This window comes from Heptranchias perlo, chromosome 31 (assembly GCF_035084215.1).
Source record: "Heptranchias perlo isolate sHepPer1 chromosome 31, sHepPer1.hap1, whole genome shotgun sequence".
NCBI classification, from domain to species: Eukaryota; Metazoa; Chordata; class Chondrichthyes; order Hexanchiformes; family Hexanchidae; genus Heptranchias; species Heptranchias perlo.
In genome coordinates this window covers 19841456-19860201 of record NC_090355.1, presented here as the reverse complement: position 1 = coordinate 19860201, position 18746 = coordinate 19841456, and the positions used below count along the sequence as shown (strand labels likewise).

Genomic DNA, 18746 nt, shown 5'->3' with positions numbered 1-18746 from the left:
CCTAAAGCAGCAGGTACTGGCACACATACTATATCAAGTAAAATGAAGCACTTGATAACAGTTGGAATGTGAAACTTCACTTCAATAAAGCTGCTAAACTTCATTCTCCAGCTGGTTTTCAAAAAATTGGGAATAAGAAAGGAACTCGATTCCTGTTACACTGTGAGGGAAGAGTATTCAAGTTGCAGATTGAGAGAATTATCCTGATATATGCTGGGAGATTTTGTGCATGCTCAAGCTGTAGCATCTAGTGAATTACAGACAGAGTGATAGCTTTGAGGAAAAGTATCAGCTGAGAATCTAGGCTTTTAAGAGAGTCTGAGGCCTTGATGTTTAAACTTTAACAAAGGTATTACCAGATATAAAAGAAAATTCTGTTGGTAAATTTAATCTTTTGAAATATGTAAATTTTGATGTTTTAATATTTTTTAAAACCTTATTTTGACTTTTAAAAATTCAGTTACTGTAGAAAAATTGATGTAGAAGGGTTTCAGATTTCTTTCTGATTGGTTTGTTTGACTAAGCTTCTTCTGGCTAGGCTTCCCCTTTCTAACTGTTGAGTTAATCTCAATTAATAAATGTGCATATCAGTCAGTTGACAAAGAAGTTCACATTCAGCTCAAATAAATTAACTGAAAGAATATGAATATCAGTCAGTTTGCACTGCAAGACTGAGTAATTTGAATACAAGAAATTTGCACATAATGGGCCTGAATTTGCTGTCAAAATAACGGTGAGGCTAATGGCGCTCACTGTTATTTATGCGCTAATACTACAGCATCTTCAGGCGAGGGCAGGTGCATGGTTAAACGTGGAAGTCGAAAAGTTGCTGTCCAAGATGCGCCGCTCCGCTGTTAGCTACAAAAAAACAGCATCTCGTTATCTGCCTCACCATTGAAATGCATTGAATGGCTTGAAGTCGCAGTATTTGGACGGTAGATACGAACTAATCTCACCACAGAAAGTTACCTCTTATCCATTTCAACCTCAGTACCCTTTTAATGATGTGATAATTGTTAATTACTGCCAGTCAACCTCTCTGGCACTGAAAATTAACTATTACAAGTGTGGAGTCTCATTCATTCAGGTTTTAATTGTTGTTAGAGATTTTAAAAATGTAAAATTTTAAATTAAAACTTTAAAAAAAAAACTTTTCTATCCTTTTTTTTCTCCTCTCTCTTGTAATCCAATATTTCTTTCCCTCTCTCTTTATTTCTCTTTCTGTACCTGATTTGACATTGAATTCACCCACTCTAATTTACACTTCCTTCTCAGTCCTTGCGCTGTTAATTTCACAATCCTTCAATCCGATTGTTTCAGGAGATATACAGTTGCTTGCCCTGTTCACTCAGGTCCCAGATGCCCTGTTTCCTTCGCTGCGACGTTATCAGCTCGCACTTTCAGCAACTTGCCGCTCAAAAATTTTTTAAAATCTAAACGTGCAAGGGCAAGTCTAACTAATGGCATATGCCATTAGATGTCCTGCAAAGAAATCATGGCCCGATGTGTTGTAGCAGACTATTACAGGGAAGTGACTCAGGCAATGTGTTGGGTCTTCTGTGGCATTGCTAGTTTTATAACAATAGGGGTGTTATATCATGTGACATAATGTATTAATGTCGGGCCACTGATTTACAATGACTAAGTCAAATTCAGTATTCTGTGGTGTCAGAGCATTTTTACCAGTGGTTTGGGTGTAAAATTCCATGATTCTGTCTATTTCTCTGTGAAGACTGTAAATAAGTGGCCCTTATTATTATTACTATTATAGTTATTTATCATTTTCCTTAACATTTATATTTAATTTTTAGTTATTATCTTTTTCATGCTCAGGAAAATAGGTTATGTAGCAGATTGAGTGAGTGGTGGGGCGGGGAGCAGTTAGTACATTGCAATGCATTAAAGAAATTGAGAGATACAAGCAAGAGACATTTCTGTTTGATTGAAAAGCTTTCCAGACTTTAGATAATGCCCAAATAGTTTCATAACTGAGTAGATTAACGGCTGTTGAGTTTGTTTAAACAATGGAAGTAATTGCTGATCAGTTACAAAGTTCTTTCTGATTGTTTACATGGAGCTGCCATGCTAAGTGGTACTTAAAGATTACTTTCTTTTACTGAATTCTGTTTTGCACTGGAGATCAATCTGTGAAGTACTGTATACATTTATTATATAGAGAGTACAGCTGCCTGAATAATGTGACAAAGAATGCATTTGGTTGACATTGTGAACATAATCTGAATCATGAGGGTGAGCAAGAGCTTTTAACACAACTCTGCTGTTCTGTATTTCAATCCAGAACCTTGTGTGGGTTTTTTGTTTGTGTATTGATGGGGTTTCCCATATGTTTTTCGACTGGAAGTTTGAAATTGACCATTCAGACTGCCAATATCTCGATATTCCGGCTACTGTCAGTATTATATACAAGCTGCTGAGTTTATCATAGAAGCTCGGATTCTGATAGGAAGAGCTTTCTGTACTATGAGTCGTCGAATTTACAATGATTGTTTTAAAACTGGTAAATGTCCCTTCATCAGACTGTTCCTCCAGTTGAATAGAGATGTTCTGAAACACTTGTATCCTGTGATGTCAGTTCAGTAAAGTGTCAGCTTGGCTCAGTTGCAACCACTCATCACTGAGGCAGAAGGTTGTGGGTTCATGCTTCACTATGGACTGGACCATACAATCAAAGCTGACACTTCATATGTGAGTTTAAACCGAGGTCCTGTCTGCCTGTTCAGGTGGACGTAAAAACAGGGAGTTCACATGGCTAACGTTCCTCCCTCAAATCAACAGCAGCACTAGCAAATTGGATGGTCATTTATTCATTTTCTGTTTTTGGGACTTACATAACACTAGTGACTGCACTTCAAAAGTGCTCTGTTGGATGTAAATCGCTTTTGGAAGTCCTGAAGATGTGAAAGGTGCTGTATAAATGCAAGTTTCATTCTTTCTTCAAAATCCATCTCCAAACTTCAATTGACTGTTTTTAAGCATTAGCTGCTCAAAATATCTTTTTTGTTAAATCACCACAATGGTGTCAACTGGAGAGGAAGTGGGCGGTGGAATTATGAATGGAGATAGCATACATCAGATCTCCACCTATAATGCACATTACTCGTAATTCAGTTCAGGCGGGTGGTGGGGGCAGGGAGTTTCTGTTGGGAGTTTCATTGTAATGTTATTATGGAATGGAATGATATTATTTGCTGTAACTGTTCCCATTAGTTACATCAGAAGTGCACTTTCTAAATTTTGCTCATGTAAAACAGGCATCCTGCATTGCTAGTTGCTGTGATAGACATCAGTCATTTAAATGGATACATAACAAGTACAATTAGGCAATTTTTAAAGATTTTTCTCCTGGTAAAATTAAAAGAAAAAATTGCAAATGCTAAAAATCTGAAACAAAAACAGAATGTGTTGGAAATACACGGCAGATTAGTCAGCTTCTGTAAACAGAAAAGGCAGCTTATTAATGTTTTGTGTGTATAAGTGTCTGATGATGGGTTACACATAATGCATCAATAACCTCTCTTTTCTCATTGTAGATGCTGACAGACCTGTGTATTTCCAGCAGTTTCTGGTTTTTTTTAAGTGAGTTTTTAATGCATTTTGGGAGTGCTTAATAGGTTTTGCTTTGCTTTTTAAAAATTTGGTCATTGGGACGACTACTGTACGTTTTTTGGAGGAAGAGCAATGGCAGGATGGTGAGCAGGTGAGATTGCACCAAAGGAGAACTGCATTCACGGGGCATTACCCTCCCATCCACAGGTGTAGACGCCTTACCTTTGCCTCCACATTCATTGTGGCAGCTGCTGGGTTTTGTTTGATGCTCTTTTGGAACTTTTGGAAAGGCTGAAATAACCATCAAAAATATTTACTGTGTTTTTAAAAGCTTAAAAAAAAATGCTGTCATATGTGGCTACTTATCTTTAAGTGGCTGCATCCCTTTAAAGTTTCCAATCAGCACTTGTCACCACACTTTAAGGGCTGCTGGCTTTTTATTTCCCGCCTCCTCTGGCGAGCTCCCAACACCAGGGTCAATATGAGCTGGGAATTTGCTGTCTTTATTAAAATGAGGCTGACCCTTGACGCTCCTGTGGGGTCAGCACTCATGGGTCCACACATGGAGATCACTTCTAATGGGTTCCTTTTGAAAATTGACTTACTAAAAACATTTGGATTCCTGCAAAAAGTAATCTACAATAAGGTGGAAGTGTTTGGATTATCACTGATTTTTGGTTTATCCATGGCATTTGTTTCAAAAGCAGAATGCTGGAAACTGTCATGCATTTCTTCAAGCAATATGAACTTGAACATTAATTTGTTACCTTGAAAACTTAGGTCTTGAAATTTTTGTGCTTTGGAATAATAGACATGAGTGCTTAATATATTTGTCAGAAATTGCTCTTTGCTGTTTTGGCAGAGGCAGTCAACTATTTATTATATGCTGGTTAACACCTCTACTTAAATAATGGAGAGAGGAATTACAGATGGATGCGTTGAATGTTTGTACCTGGTATTCCACAATGTAATTGCAAGGCCACAGCCTTTAAGTTAAATTTTCTCCAAATTTGATGAGGATTTTATGACACGAGGCTCCTTTTTCTAAGGGAGACTTCAAATAGTACATACACATGATTCTGATTTATAACACTTATTTAGGACTGTCGTAAGTTACAGTACTTTAGGATTTACACAAATTTCTATGGCTGCCTTTATGCTGCCACTCTTGTGTTTATGTAAAACAGTTGTATATGTGCTGGTAGTTTGCCTTAGATGTCAGGTGAGCAACTAACCGAGAAGTGCACGACAGTTTCTAGAGGATAATCTCTCATCATTTGGGTTTTGCACTGAGTGTAGTATACCTCCAGTAGAGCCAAGGTTATAAAGTATCCACGTGATCTGCTGGACTTACGTTTTTTAGTTTCAAGATGAAGCGGAAGCTCTTTTTGTAATCAAAGCGTGGAACACACGTGCACAGAGCGCTCTCTTGCTGGAGAAAGTATAATCTGCATTGACGTACAGGCAGCAGTATAACTGGGGTCTGCCAATAGCACTTTGCATTATAAAGATACAGATGTCAGACTAGTATCGGTAGTGTAACAGCAACCTTAGTCTGTCTCTTTCTTTGATCAGTCACCAGATTTGTTTAAAATACTTTATAGTTTGTGCATGTTAATTAATATTAATGTAGGTTCATTTGTTAAATCCCTAAATATTGTGTTTAATTTGTACGAGTGCTGAATTGCTTAAGACTAGGAGAAAATGTAAAGTACTCAATCGCACCAAACTCTATTTTGCTCTTTTTTTTGTACAATTGTCTGTTACTCTCTATCATTTATTTTGTATTATGGCATAATATAGGCAGATTAACATCATACATTTTTCTTAAAACTGAGAATTCCTGTACTAGTCACAACTAACCATTTGAACGTACTAAATCTTTTCATTGCCTAGCCCAGATGCAAATAGCCAATCTTAGCAATAGTCCCGCCTTAAACCATTTAACAAATTCACACCGTATTCTTTTTGCAACCCTTTTCATTTTAAGTTTTTTGCTTTTAAAGTCACCATTGCATTTTACTTTGTTTTCTATGGCTTTAATCTCTAGTTGTAATTTTTATTTATTTTACTTGTTTGGGCATCTTCTGGCCCAGAATCATCTTCCCTGCTGAGTTAAAATTGGAGTCAGGTCCTGATGACATCATCAGGACTTGACATACATTTGTAAAATAGGACGCTGCTAACTTTGGGTGGGTGTCCTTGCCGCCTGCTCAGCTGAGTAGGCTAAAATCGTGAACAGTTAGCTACCGGCAGCCCTAGGGTGGGTAAGTAACCTGGGTGATTTTAACTGCCTGCCCGCTCGGTTTCAGCCGGGTGGATAGGGTTAAAATCGTCCTCCATGTGTCAGTAATTCAGATCAGTGATAGTTGTAATATCTTACCTAGAAAGATATTTGACAAGGCATTAAACTGTCATAAATGTATCTGGTATTAAAATGTCAGGCTTCTCTGAAGTTGGATACATAATAAATGAGTTTATAACATGTACCACTAACACACATTGCCTGCTGTGTCTGTGCTGGACAGAGATTAAAGCTACATCACTTAATTTTTTTCAGTTCAAAGTCCTCACTAATATTAAAAATTATACTTCTTCATTTTGGTTTTAGAAATACTAGATTGTGAAGTTTGCTGCTTTCATTATGATACAATTATTGTAATCAGCTCAGGATTGGTTGCCAAGACTACAGTTCATTAATTAACCTTATGCAAATACTAAGTGCATCGAGCACAAGCAGAGCACTGGAAGTATTTCAGTTTAATGTTATAGAAGAAAATATATTTTGGTCATACAGGGGGATGAAGTACCTGTATTATTTTCAATTTGGACGGAGCCTGTTTCAAAAATAGACAATCCACATAATCATAATATTTGTTCGAAAAACAACTTTACTAAGAGTTCTTGACATTGCTCATGCTCCACCAAACAGAGGTGTTAAATCTCTCTAGTGATTTTAATGATCTCTTTAGCTTCTGGTTGCAGCGACAGAGTGTTCTGGTGCTCCATAGAATGGTAAAATGCAAGTGTGCAGCTATGATTTCCCACACACTAAGTTCCTGATCTTGGCTTTGCTCTCAGAATGTGGAGGCCAAGTCACCCTAAAACTCTGTTATATACCTTCTCAAGCCCAGATAAAGAGTTGCATGGCCAGAGCACTGGGAACAGGTTGTTTGCCTGATCGCTAGGCTGAGGAATGCTATGTGAAGACTCACTGAAGAAATAACAAAATTAGCCCAAACGTTAAAAAAAAAATGGATTCTTGTGCCCGAGGATGATGTATTCAGTGAAGTTGTAAACCGGATTTTACTTAGAAGGAAAGCAAACTGCTGTCACACAGATTTTGAAAACATCACTCTTAATTATTTTTTTATCTTAGAATTTTAGGTGAGAACGTGGTGTTCTCAGGTTCTTACTTTAAAGGCTAAAACTTTGGTTTAATACAGCTTTAAGCAGACCTATTGTACATAGTAATGATGCATGTTTACAATGCAATGCATCCTAAGTAGCACCTCACTGCTGCTTAGTTCTAGTGACAGTTGAACTTTTTAATGTTTTCATTAGTATTTCTGGTATTTTCATTTACATTTTATTTGGCATTGAGGTAACCAGTTCCCACTTACTGCTGAAGGCAGTCACAGTTCATATATTGCAAAATGTGTATTGATTAGCAGTCTCATCAAAGGTCATATATTACATAAAGCGTGTTGTTTGGCAGAGCAAAATGTTTTTATAATCTTGCAACATATATTATCCAGTAAAGTGTTGCAAGGGCTCCTAGCCAATTTCTGACTGGAGGATGTTGAGAGCTAGTTCAGTTCCAGATTATCAGTCTAATGAATTGACTTATAGGCCTTGATCAAAATTTGTAACACAATTAAACTGCATTGCAGGTTGAACTTGTGTTATGGTTGAGTACCTTTCAAAATTTGTGGTTTTTATAGTGAAAAATGTATTTATTGTTTGATTTCTAACCTATAAATTTAACGTGAATTTGACACATCAATCATTAGAACAGAGATGTTGCAAGTTTGAAGATGTATTTTTCTGCTGATTCTGTATTTGATTTGTACTTCAATTCTGTGCTCTAATGTTGGCTGAAATTGACAAAACCACCTTTACCCTTGATTAAACTTGTGCGAGAAGTAAAGTTGACTTCTGTATTTATTTTCAGCTATTTACCTTGGTTTGAAGTTTTCTACAAGCTTCTGAACATCTTAGCAGAATACACTGCCAAAGGACAGGTACAGTAGTGGTTTATTATTTCAGTATAAGGTGCATTTTCAATCTTATTAAAATTAATAATTTCTGCTGAAATTTTTATCTGAAAGAATGACGTTTCAAATGTATTCACATTTTTGCTTGTATTTTTAAAATGCACACTTTTAAAATGATGATAATTCAACCGAGAAGAAGTTTGTCAAACCTCAAAATACATTTTTGTTATTTTGAATAGTGTAAACTAATGCAAAACCTAGTGTGGTAATTATTATAATTAGTTTGGGGTTTGGTTAACCTGTTGTTTTTATTTTATTGATTTACAATTTTAATAAGCTGGTTTGTGTAAAAAAAATACAAGAAAGACTAAACTATTTTCTCCCAGGCCCATGTGAATGCTGTCTGTGATATGCTACCACTACGGTACATTGCTTTAAAATGCAATCTTTCTTCTGCCAACTTTTTTCTGACACTTTCCTGATAACTGGTAGCTAAACTATTTAACTTGGTGACATTGGATAGGTTTTGTCCTATATGTTAATCTTCTAAGAATGTCACTTACTTATCAAATTGAATAATAGACAAGCACATCTATTAAAAAGAAATGGTCTTCTAAGATATATTTTTGTGTCTGTGGAATGTTTCAGGACTGTCAGTGGAAGGAATTACTGGAAACGTTATATAACCTTCCTCTTCCAGAACCAGGCTCAACTGTCCACTTAAGTGTGGTAAGTGGAAAGTACTGCTGTAAACTTAATTCTACACGTTTATATACAAATGTGAGCATATTATAATAAAGATGCAGTATGCAAATTCTGTAACTCCGTTGTATTTGGAGTTTAATTAGCTGTGTCTATCTAAAGGGTGCATTCACACACCATCTTCAGCATCGCAGAGAATCGGTTTGCACTAAGGATGGTACACCAATAGAATCAATGATGGAGTGCATCAGCCTGCATCTCCCCAACAGTTGAGGGTTTGAGTCTCGAGCTGCAGTTTTTAGACAGCAGTATGAATGCTGTCTTTTGCAGTTTGGGATCCGTAGAGTAGAGCAGGGCATGGCTGGAACTTTGCGAACAAAAGAGGGGGAAAATTGGAAATGTGTTGAAAAGCCTTTGGCTAGGCTAACTTAGCCAAATAGGTTATTCCTCTTGGAAATCGAAAAAGTCATGTTAATTACTCTTGCATTTACCAAACTGTCCTGTGTGTACACATTCTGATCTCATGAACAAATAACATCAACTTTCTTGCTGGAGTGTGAATGCATGATAAGTTTATACAGTTCAAATTGATAAAGTCAATTTTAGTAATTAGTTAAGAAATTCTATTCTATTGGAATGCTATTTTATTTCAATTCCCCTTCTTGTATATGTAGATAGGTTACAGGTGCAGACTTTATATATCGATTATATATAAAACGTCTTGCATGTAGCATGAATTTCCTGTTAGCGTCACATTTCTTGTCATGCTTTGGTCATCATACTTCAGCATATCTTCTGACTCAATGTGAGCAATGTCATGGGAGATCTGCTAATAATTTTTTAAAAAATTGATCTGTGCACATGCAGACATTTTATTGGCCCATAGGAACCATGTGATTGGTAAACCTTACCTGTCATTGATCTGTGTTTACCACTTCACCATTAAAATGTCTGTTACTAGGGATTAATCCATGGCCTCTGTTCTGTCTCTTGCTCTGCAGTCAGCCTCCAAGCCCAGCGCTGAATTTCACTATCTCTCTGCTGGCCCCAAGCAGGCATTGGCCTCCCTGCTGGTTCCCTCCCATCCAGGCTACCTGTGGCCTACCTATTGGTTTCCTCCCAGTCCCAATCTCCGTAAGCGTTCTCTCCTTGCCTTCCTGCTCACCCTGTCCCAACTCCAAGCAAGTCCAGGCTTGCCTCCACCAGCCCCCTTGGTGCTTCCCCGATCCAGGCAGATTTTAACATACCAACTTTCTCGCTACTGACATGAGGGAGTCCCTGCCCTCCCTGTTTAGTCCCTCCAGCCTCCCCATTTGCACTCTCCCAGTCCTAGGCTGGCCCCGGCATCCCAGATGGCTCCATCCAGACCCTGGCTTCGTGCATTCACACTTTGTTTGAAATGGAATGGGGGGAGATTTGGACGAGATGGGGCTAGGGCTGACACATAGGTACGTATCTGAGAGAATTTCTACAGCTCTCAAATCAATGAGGCTTGAGTTGGATCTAGTTCTCTGGGCTCTTTTGTAATCTAACCAGGTTATTTCTTTGCTTTCTAGTAATGACAAAATTCACTATCCTGCATAATTCATATCTCGATGCAAATGATGTGATTCGGCAGTTGCTGCTCATCTGTAATTGAAAAGGATTTTCCATGTGAGACAAATACCATTATTTTCATAATGGTGTTACTTGCTAATTTTTATTTATTCACATCAGTCACAGAGTAATTGTAATATGAGAAATAATTGGAGATTTAGGCAACTACATTTTGACATTTGCCTTATACCACAAGAATCTGACATTTTGTTCTGCTTGTAAAGATGTTGTCTATCTGCTGCTTTTAGACAATTAGTCACCTGTGACACATCCCCTTTACAGACCAGTGACGTGTATCTAAACAACTTAATCGTCTCTTCAAATTCATGCCCAGTGATAACCGCAAGCAGCTGACGCTGAGCAGTTCCTTCTCTAATGTTAATCGACAGGTAGCAGTTGTTTGTCCTTGCCAGGTCATTGGCTGGCTGTGGAGAAGACCCAGTTCTACCAAGCAGAGCTTTTGTAGGAACAGCATGCCTGTCTGACCTAAAGGGCAGGTTGTCTCGGAGGCACTGTGGTCTGATGGGATAGTTCAGCTCATTTCAGGCATTTCATACTCATGGTTCAAAAGAATGCTTCTAGTCTGCCCTCTGCTTAAACATTTCATGGGCAATGGAGCAGGAAAGGATATCAAAGAACAGCTTATGGATGGCTTTGTTTCCTTTAGCTGTTCAGTTGCTGTGGGAGCATTTGAACTGAGCAGTTCAACTGATGCAGCTAGACAGTTGAAATGGAAAGAGATGAAAAAAAGGAGAAAATGGTTTAAAATTTTTCAAATATTGTAGTTGTCTGCTGGAGACTGGGATCAAATCCAAATAAGAAGGAGGTTCTGAGAGGAGGTAATTTGAATAACTGTCGAGAGTGCTAAAATGAAAATGAACCGTCTGAATTCAGTTCGCAGTGGCACAAAAACTAGCATCACAATTCCAAATTCATGGGTGAGGAAGTCAGTGCTATATTAGAAAAGAGGCACAGAAAACAGGTAAAAGTCACCCGAATCCACATGGAAATAATTCCATCACAATTTGTCATTCTTGGTACTTTTTTCTTCCCCTTCCTTGCTTCCCTTAACCCCCTTATTTTGAAGGTGATGATTCATGCTTGGATTTGGTTCCCATTTGTGCCATTTGCCCTTTAAGTTCCTTATCTAACTGGCTATTTTTCCTGTGTGAACCTGGAAAGTGAATGTGAATGATTTACTTGATGATTGTGTGGATAATACAGCTGAGCCTGTTACTGTCCTCAGCCGACATACATGGATTACATAGTATTACATAGAATGTACAGGACAGAAACAGGCCATTCGGCCCAACAGGTCCAGGCCAGTGTTTATGCTGGATGTGCACTTCCAGCAATTGTACCTGAATAGGATCAAAAGCAGTAATGTTGGCTGATGTGTTTCCCTTTCCAACTTGGTGATGCTGAGACCAGTTTTAACAATCCTACCATCAACCCCTGATAAGGGACTGAACTTGGAATCTTCCTCGTCTTGTTTTTCAGATGTAACAACATTTTCATAAAGCTATGAATTCTAGTTAGTGACATCAAATTGAAAGGTGCACAAATGAAAACACTTCTGCATTTGCACAATTTTAATGAAATAATAGATACTTGGTTAAAACTGAGGAAGTGTGGTGGATGCGTTATACCATGCTATATTTTTATATAGTTCCACACAAAGTGACTTTTTTTATTATACTGCAGTGACTGGGGCTCCTCTCATCCTGACCCCCAAGTTCCTGCAACCAACATGCAGTAAATCTTGGTGCTAGTACAATTTTTATTTGATATTTAGCTCCATGGCTTGGTATAAACACAAACAGATGAAATTGACAAATTTAAATTGATTGGTATAAGTAACTGAAGTTTTATTTCTGTACTGTGGCTGATAGCACAATACAGAATTATACTTTGTTGTAAACAGTATATTATGACAACAATTCTAAATATCTCTTCCTTTTGGCAGCATTCATACTTCACTACACCCGATAGCCGAGAACTTCCTAGTATACCTGAAAATGTAAGTATATGATGGTCAGCTTTTCAGTAGACTAGACTTAATTACACAGTTGTATACTGTGTAAATTTTGAGACTGTGCACAGATATATTCTCAGTGCTGTGTTTCACGTACCAAGAAGGGAATTGGGATATTGTTGTTGACAGTCTTTGATGGCTGCAATGTATCTTCAGTTTGTCAATCAGAACCCTTTATGTGTAAAGATGGATTAATTTCCTTAACACTGGACTGTTGCATTTTATCATCTTCATATTCTGTAACTTGGTAGCATTTATATCTAGACCAAATATGCTAGTAAGGAAAAGTTTGCTAAATATTGTAATGTGTCGTACATTAAGAACAACAGAAAAAAATGTTTTTTATACAGAGATCACTTCTTAAAATACTATAATCCTGTCATATATATTTTTATGTTTAAGTTTTCCTCTGGTACTCACAGGGGTAAAGATTTAAGAATATTATTCTTAATAGGTCCTCAAGCTTTCAAAACTTGGGACTAATGTTTTTGTATAATCTATTTGAAGTATTAAAGTAACACGCTGACTTGGAACAGATTGGGTCAGAATGGGGTTATTTTCATTGATTTTTTAAAAATAAAATTAATATTTAATGGCATATGATTTTTCTGCTTTTATGAATACCTTCCAGCTACATAACAGTGACTGACTTCAAAGTACTTCATTGGTAGTGAAGAGCTTTGGGACATGATGCACTAGAAAAATCTTGCAGTCTTTCCTTTCCTCTCTTTTTCTCCCTCCTCCCTTTAAACAGAAGAGAGTGTACTCATTCTCGCCTCCTTTAGCCTCTCGCCCCTCCGGTCGTCCCCTCGCCCCTCCGGTCGTCCCCTCGCCCCTCCGGTCGTCCCCTCGCCCCTCCGGTCGTCCCCTCGCCCCTCCGGTCGTCCCCTCGCCCCTCCGGTCGTCCCCTCGCCCCTCCGGTCGTCCCCTCGCCCCTCCGGTCGTCCCCTCGCCCCTCCGGTCGTCCCCTCGCCCCTCCGGTCGTCCCCTCGCCCCTCCGGTCGTCCCCTCGCCCCTCCGGTCGTCCCCTCGCCCCTCCGGTCGTCCCCTCGCCCCTCCGGTCGTCCCCTCGCCCCTCCGGTCGTCCCCTCGCCCCTCCGGTCGTCCCCTCGCCCCTCCGGTCGTCCCCTCGCCCCTCCGGTCGTCCCCTCGCCCCTCCGGTCGTCCCCTCGCCCCTCCGGTCGTCCCCTCGCCCCTCCGGTCGTCCCCTCGCCCCTCCGGTCGTCCCCTCGCCCCTCCGGTCGTCCCCTCGCCCCTCCGGTCGTCCCCTCGCCCCTCCGGTCGTCCCCTCGCCCCTCCGGTCGTCCCCTCGCCCCTCCCGTTGCCCCCTCACTCTCGCACTCCGCCCTTCCAAGTCAAGGGATATGGAAAAAGTAGCGTTAAGGCCGAAGATCAGCCATGATCTTATTGAATGGCGGAGGAGACTCGAAGGGCAGCATGGCTAATTCCTGCTCCTATTTCTTATGTTCTCCCGTCACCACCACTACCCCTCCGGTTGCCCTGTCCTCCTGTCGCCGCTTCACCCCCTCCCGTCGCCCCGCCCTCCCGCCCCTGGCCTCCCCGCTGGCGCCTCTCCCCCCTCCCTCCCGCCGCCGGCCCCTCCCCGCCCCTGGCCTCCCTTCTTCATCTGCAACGTAGCCATTTTCTGTCCTACAGGATATTGGAACAAAGTCCCCTGGTGCCGGCTAAAATAACTTCCTATTAACTGTCTGCTCAGTAGTAGAGCGTCTATAGATTTTGATGAGCACGACATGCGTACATATGAATTGCTACTCGGAACATTTAAAAAAAAGTTGTGCCAACAACATCTGAAGTATTAACATGAAAATGATGGGCAAGTGACAGTGCCCTGAGTACACATCGAATACTAATTTTCCCAGCTCAGGCAACTCTAGATTGGTAGCCTGGCTGGTTCCGAATATTAATTTGCAGGTTTTGCTGCACGCTTCTCCTTGTTGTACCAATAACAGTGTTGGAGCAGTTCTCTGGTGAGGAGCCTGTAAATGATGAGTTTCCACAGTGGGAGGGTGTTTGTAAAAATCAGCACCGTAAATTAAAATACCATTGCAAGTGCTTCTCCCAGGTTACCTTCCTCTTAACCATGAAAGCATCTTATTTTGATGTTTATCCTTGCAATTACTCTGTGGGATACTCAATTGTTCATCATTCATTAAGCATGAAAACTGTAGAAAAGCAAACAAAAAGTGGATTAATGCAAAAATAAAAACCTTTTACCCTGCCACCCAAGTTGTTAATGAAAGGCAACAGAACAGTATGATGGCAAACACCATAGTGTAAGTTAGCCAATGCATCTATGGTTTAATTATATTAAAATATGTCGATATGATTTAACTTTCTCATATAATTTAATATTGCACATTTATTCCAAAAAATTGGAGCAAAATCAAAGTAGATATTTATAAACTCTTCTAATTAATTCCCCATTTTTAAGGAGAATTTGTTGATTCCTAACTTGGCCATGAATCCAGGAGTCTTGTGGACACACAAAACAATCTGCCAGTAAAATGCATATATACTTACCTGTTGACAATTAGATTGTTTCTGATCCCACATGTTGAAAGTGCTTTGAAGTGTTGAAGTACGACTCTGTAATCCAATAGTATCTGTAGATGACAAAAAACGATTACATGTGTTGGTGTAACACAGAAATTAAACATTTGGCAAGTAGTATTCACAATTTCAATAGGATGATGACGTACATAATGCCCAATATTGATTTTCTTATACAGAAATACAAGGGTCCTCTGAGCAGATGAGTGGGGAAAAAAGGGGCCACATTGATATTTTTTAATTAAAAAAATATTTTTTAATTTAAAAATATTTACTTGATTTTTTTACACTCATCCAAAAAGACACAATCTCTAGTAAATATCTCTTTGGAAATAAAAATGAAAAACATTTGTGCTTCTAAAATGGAAATAAATGCTTAAAATGAGTTCTGCCTGTTACATACTATTTCATTTCAATCAACGATTTACTGCTTAAAATAAGAAAATAACTTCCATTAATTGAAGAATATAATGGTATAATTATACATTACAATTTTATTTGCCCCTAGTTGTTTAGATTACGTTCCTCCGTTTAGCTGCTTTAGCATATTTCTGTTTTCTGCATGCCAATGTACTTGCAAATAAAAAACATTAACATTAATAGCAAAAGAAAAGAATATTTGTTAGCTAAAATGAGAGTGTGAAAGAGTGAACAGTATCAGAATTGGCTGTAGCTGTTTTTTACGGCCTCCACAGCACTGTTTTATTTTCCACTTGTCTTGCTTGTGCTTTAGTAATTTCAGAATTTACTTTTTCTGTATATTTGTCTGAGACTGGAAAAAAAATCTATCTGAGATGCTTCAGCCATCTAGATGACTTGTTCTCCACTTCTGAATTTAAGTGGAACGAAGTTTGAGCGTAGTTCTAGGTAATGTTTTCTGTTCACTCTTTATACAGATCTCAGTTCCCTCCACATGAGGGTCCTTGGCACTATTGGAATAAACCATTGATTTACTGTTTGAGGCCCATAATCCTTTCTTGATCTGTCATGTCGAACTTAACACTATTCCTGATTTCTAGTAGTTGAGAAATATATCCCCCACATTTTTATGAGCAAAACAAATGGAGTCTAAGTGAGCAGGGTTGGAATCTGGAGTGGGACATGGTTATGCTGAATCCCTGCTGCTTTTTGCCCCCATCAAAAAATGCGGGTTAAGTAGAGGCAGTGCAGGATACACCGACCACAAAAGCATCCAGCATTGCTAAGGGTGTGGGGGATTTACACTTAAAAGGATGAATTTGTGAGCCAAATTAAAAACCACATTGGGAATTCAGCTACAGATCCAATAGAAATAAATGCAAGTATTTAAACTCTTAAACTTTTTAAATAGATGCTGTTCCTCGGTCCCATGAGTACATTGTGTTTTTTAAATCTTGAATTTGATTTACACAAGATATCTGAAGTACAGAGAGACTTATTGTAATACTCATTCGTCTTGTGAGGTAGAAGTGTTGGTTGAAACTGTGGTTAATATGGGATGACATTCGGCTCTTTTTATGAGTACGAGAAAATGCCCTTTCTTTCTTTCTGTCTCTTGTTTTTCCAGGCAATGCTCATTGTCGGAGGAATAATATCTATTATTTTAAAATGACCATTGAGATCCTTGGTAAAAATATGCAATCTGATTATATGCTTCCTGAGAAAATGCTTGTGGATCATTTTGAACATAGACTGGAACTGTGGCAGCATCATATCCTGTAGACAGTTGGATTGACCTGCCTCTGTATTCAATTTGAGTGCCCCATTAAACATTGGAATACTGTGCAACTTACGTCGAGAATAATAGACACCTATAATCTAATAGAGATATTTAAATCAAATCATTAACTTTAAAAGCTTGTATATTTCTAACAGTCACCTGAACCTAAAGTTTAGGTTTATAACTTTTGAGGTTATTTCCTTTTTTAAGTTTAATGAATGCTGTACAATTTTTATGGCTTTTTATTTTATTTTTAGCTATATTTCTGGTAGTGATTGCTGACAGGATCCATGGTATTCCTGATCTGCAATGACATTGACAAAAGACCATTCATGCCTTGTGAAAGCAACAAAAGGATGTTAGTGATTTTTAATCTACTGTTGATTGCCAGATTTACTCTGCTCATAATGCTCTGACATACCCTGAGGCAGTCTGTTCCAAAATCTATTATTCAAAATGGGATTTTGAACAGCATGTATGGTAGGTATGCTTGATGGTAAAGAAATACATTTTATATGTATCATAAGGATTCTGTCCTGGGAATTTGTAACTAGAAAACGCAGCAGCATAAAAATTTTTAAAAGCAGTAACAATTTTCACTGGCACAGAAATATCCATTGGATACAGTACTGTTTCAGTTCTTGGCACCAGCGTTATTCATAAGATTCCTGAATGACTGACTGATTCCTGTCAGCCTTCAGTCAAACTTTTGGAGGTGCTCATTCATCTGAATTCCACTCTGTAGAGAGACATCTTTGTGGAACAATGTTAAACTGACAGAGGAAGCTGATTTGTGTAAGAGACAATTGGAAAATTCCACTAGCCAGGAGCTCGAAAACAAGGCTTGCAAAGGTTTGAATCTTTCATAATGTTTCTTCATCTCAAAGATAGAGACCACTTGCTCAACTGCCTCAATTACTTCCTCCCCACATCTGAACTCCAGTGCCCCCCCACCTCCATATCCTGGTCCTGCCTCCATTATCACTCTTCTGCATCATTGTCCCTCCCACCCAGTCTTTATCAAGCTCATCTCCTCCATAAGATTGTCCTTCTGTACACTTGACCCATTCCCAACCCGACTCAGCATCATAGAACTACACCTCCTTGACCCAGTACACGTTGACATTGTTGATGGTTCCCTCTCCCTAGGTTTTGCCCTTCACCCTTCAACATTGTTGCCATCAATGAACCCCCCCACCCAAAAAAAATCTCTGATCTCCCCCCCCCCCAACACACACACACTTATTGCCCTATCTCCAACCTTCCCTTCCTCTCTAATCATCGAGGAACTTCCATCCAGTTGGAGCCCATCTCTTCCATCACACTCTATTCACATCCTTTCAATCTGTATTCATCACGCCCATAGTACTGGGACTGCTCTGGTCAAAGTCGCCAATGTAACCGCAGCCGCAGTGTGCTATTCTTCCTCGTCCTCCTTGACCTCTCTGTGGTGTTCAACACAGTCAACCACTTCATCCTCCTTCACTGTTTCTCCTCTGTGCCACTGCCATCGCTTGGTTCTACTACCTGTCCCAACAAAGGCAGTAGATCTCCTGTAATAGCTTCTTCTCTAGCCCGTACACGGTCGCCTTGAATGTTCTCCAAACCTATATTTTTAGCCTCCGTCTATTGTTTGTCTGTATGCTTCCCCTCAGTAACATTAATCATAGATATGGGGCAAGCTTTTAGATGTATGCTGATGACACCCAGTTCTGTTTTTCTGACAATACCCTCAACTGCAGGATCACCACTGTACTGTGTAACTACTTAACCAACCTCAAATCCTGGATGAGCAGAAACTTAATTCAGCTGAACATTGGCAAGACCAAAGATACCATGTACAGCTTCTGCCAAAAATTCTGCACCTTAACTCTCCATCCCTCTCGCTGGCATTTCACTCAGATTGAGCCTGACAGTGTGCAACCTCAGTGTTTTGTTTGACCCTGAGTTGAGATTCAAACCCCACATCCTAGTCACTACCAGCACTGCCTATTTACACTTCTGCAACATTGTATCCTTTTGCACCTATCTCACCCTCAATACCAGTGAAGCACTTTTGTCACCTCCAGATTCATTGACTGTAATGCTCTCCTTGCTGGCTTCCTAAGTTCTTCCCTTCACAAGTTTCAACTTATTCAATATCCTGCTGCCCATGTCCTATCCCACATTAAGTTCTGCTTCCCTATCACATCTGTTACTGATAACCTTCATTGGTTCCCTGCCCCCTTTGCATTGATTTTAAAGTCATTGTCCTCATCTACTTGTCCTTCCACAGCCTCACCCCTTCCTACCTCTGCAATCTGCAAAGATCACTCCATTTTTTAAAAAGGGATGAAAGGAGAAACCAGAAAACTGCAGA

At 39.3% G+C, this 18746-nt stretch overlaps 1 protein-coding gene across 6 annotated transcripts in view; it reads left to right on the top strand.

The window, feature by feature from the left end:
• The window catches only part of dennd1a (DENN/MADD domain containing 1A), a 443149-nt gene that overhangs the window by 197638 nt on the left and 226765 nt on the right, over window positions 1-18746 (top strand). For all 6 annotated transcript variants that reach the window (XM_067969687.1, XM_067969686.1, XM_067969691.1 and 3 more), the window contains exons 6-8: window positions 7742-7811; window positions 8433-8513; window positions 12049-12102. In XM_067969687.1, coding sequence (XP_067825788.1) covers window positions 7742-7811; window positions 8433-8513; window positions 12049-12102 — 205 coding nt within the window. The remainder of the gene's footprint in view (window positions 1-7741; window positions 7812-8432; window positions 8514-12048; window positions 12103-18746) is intronic.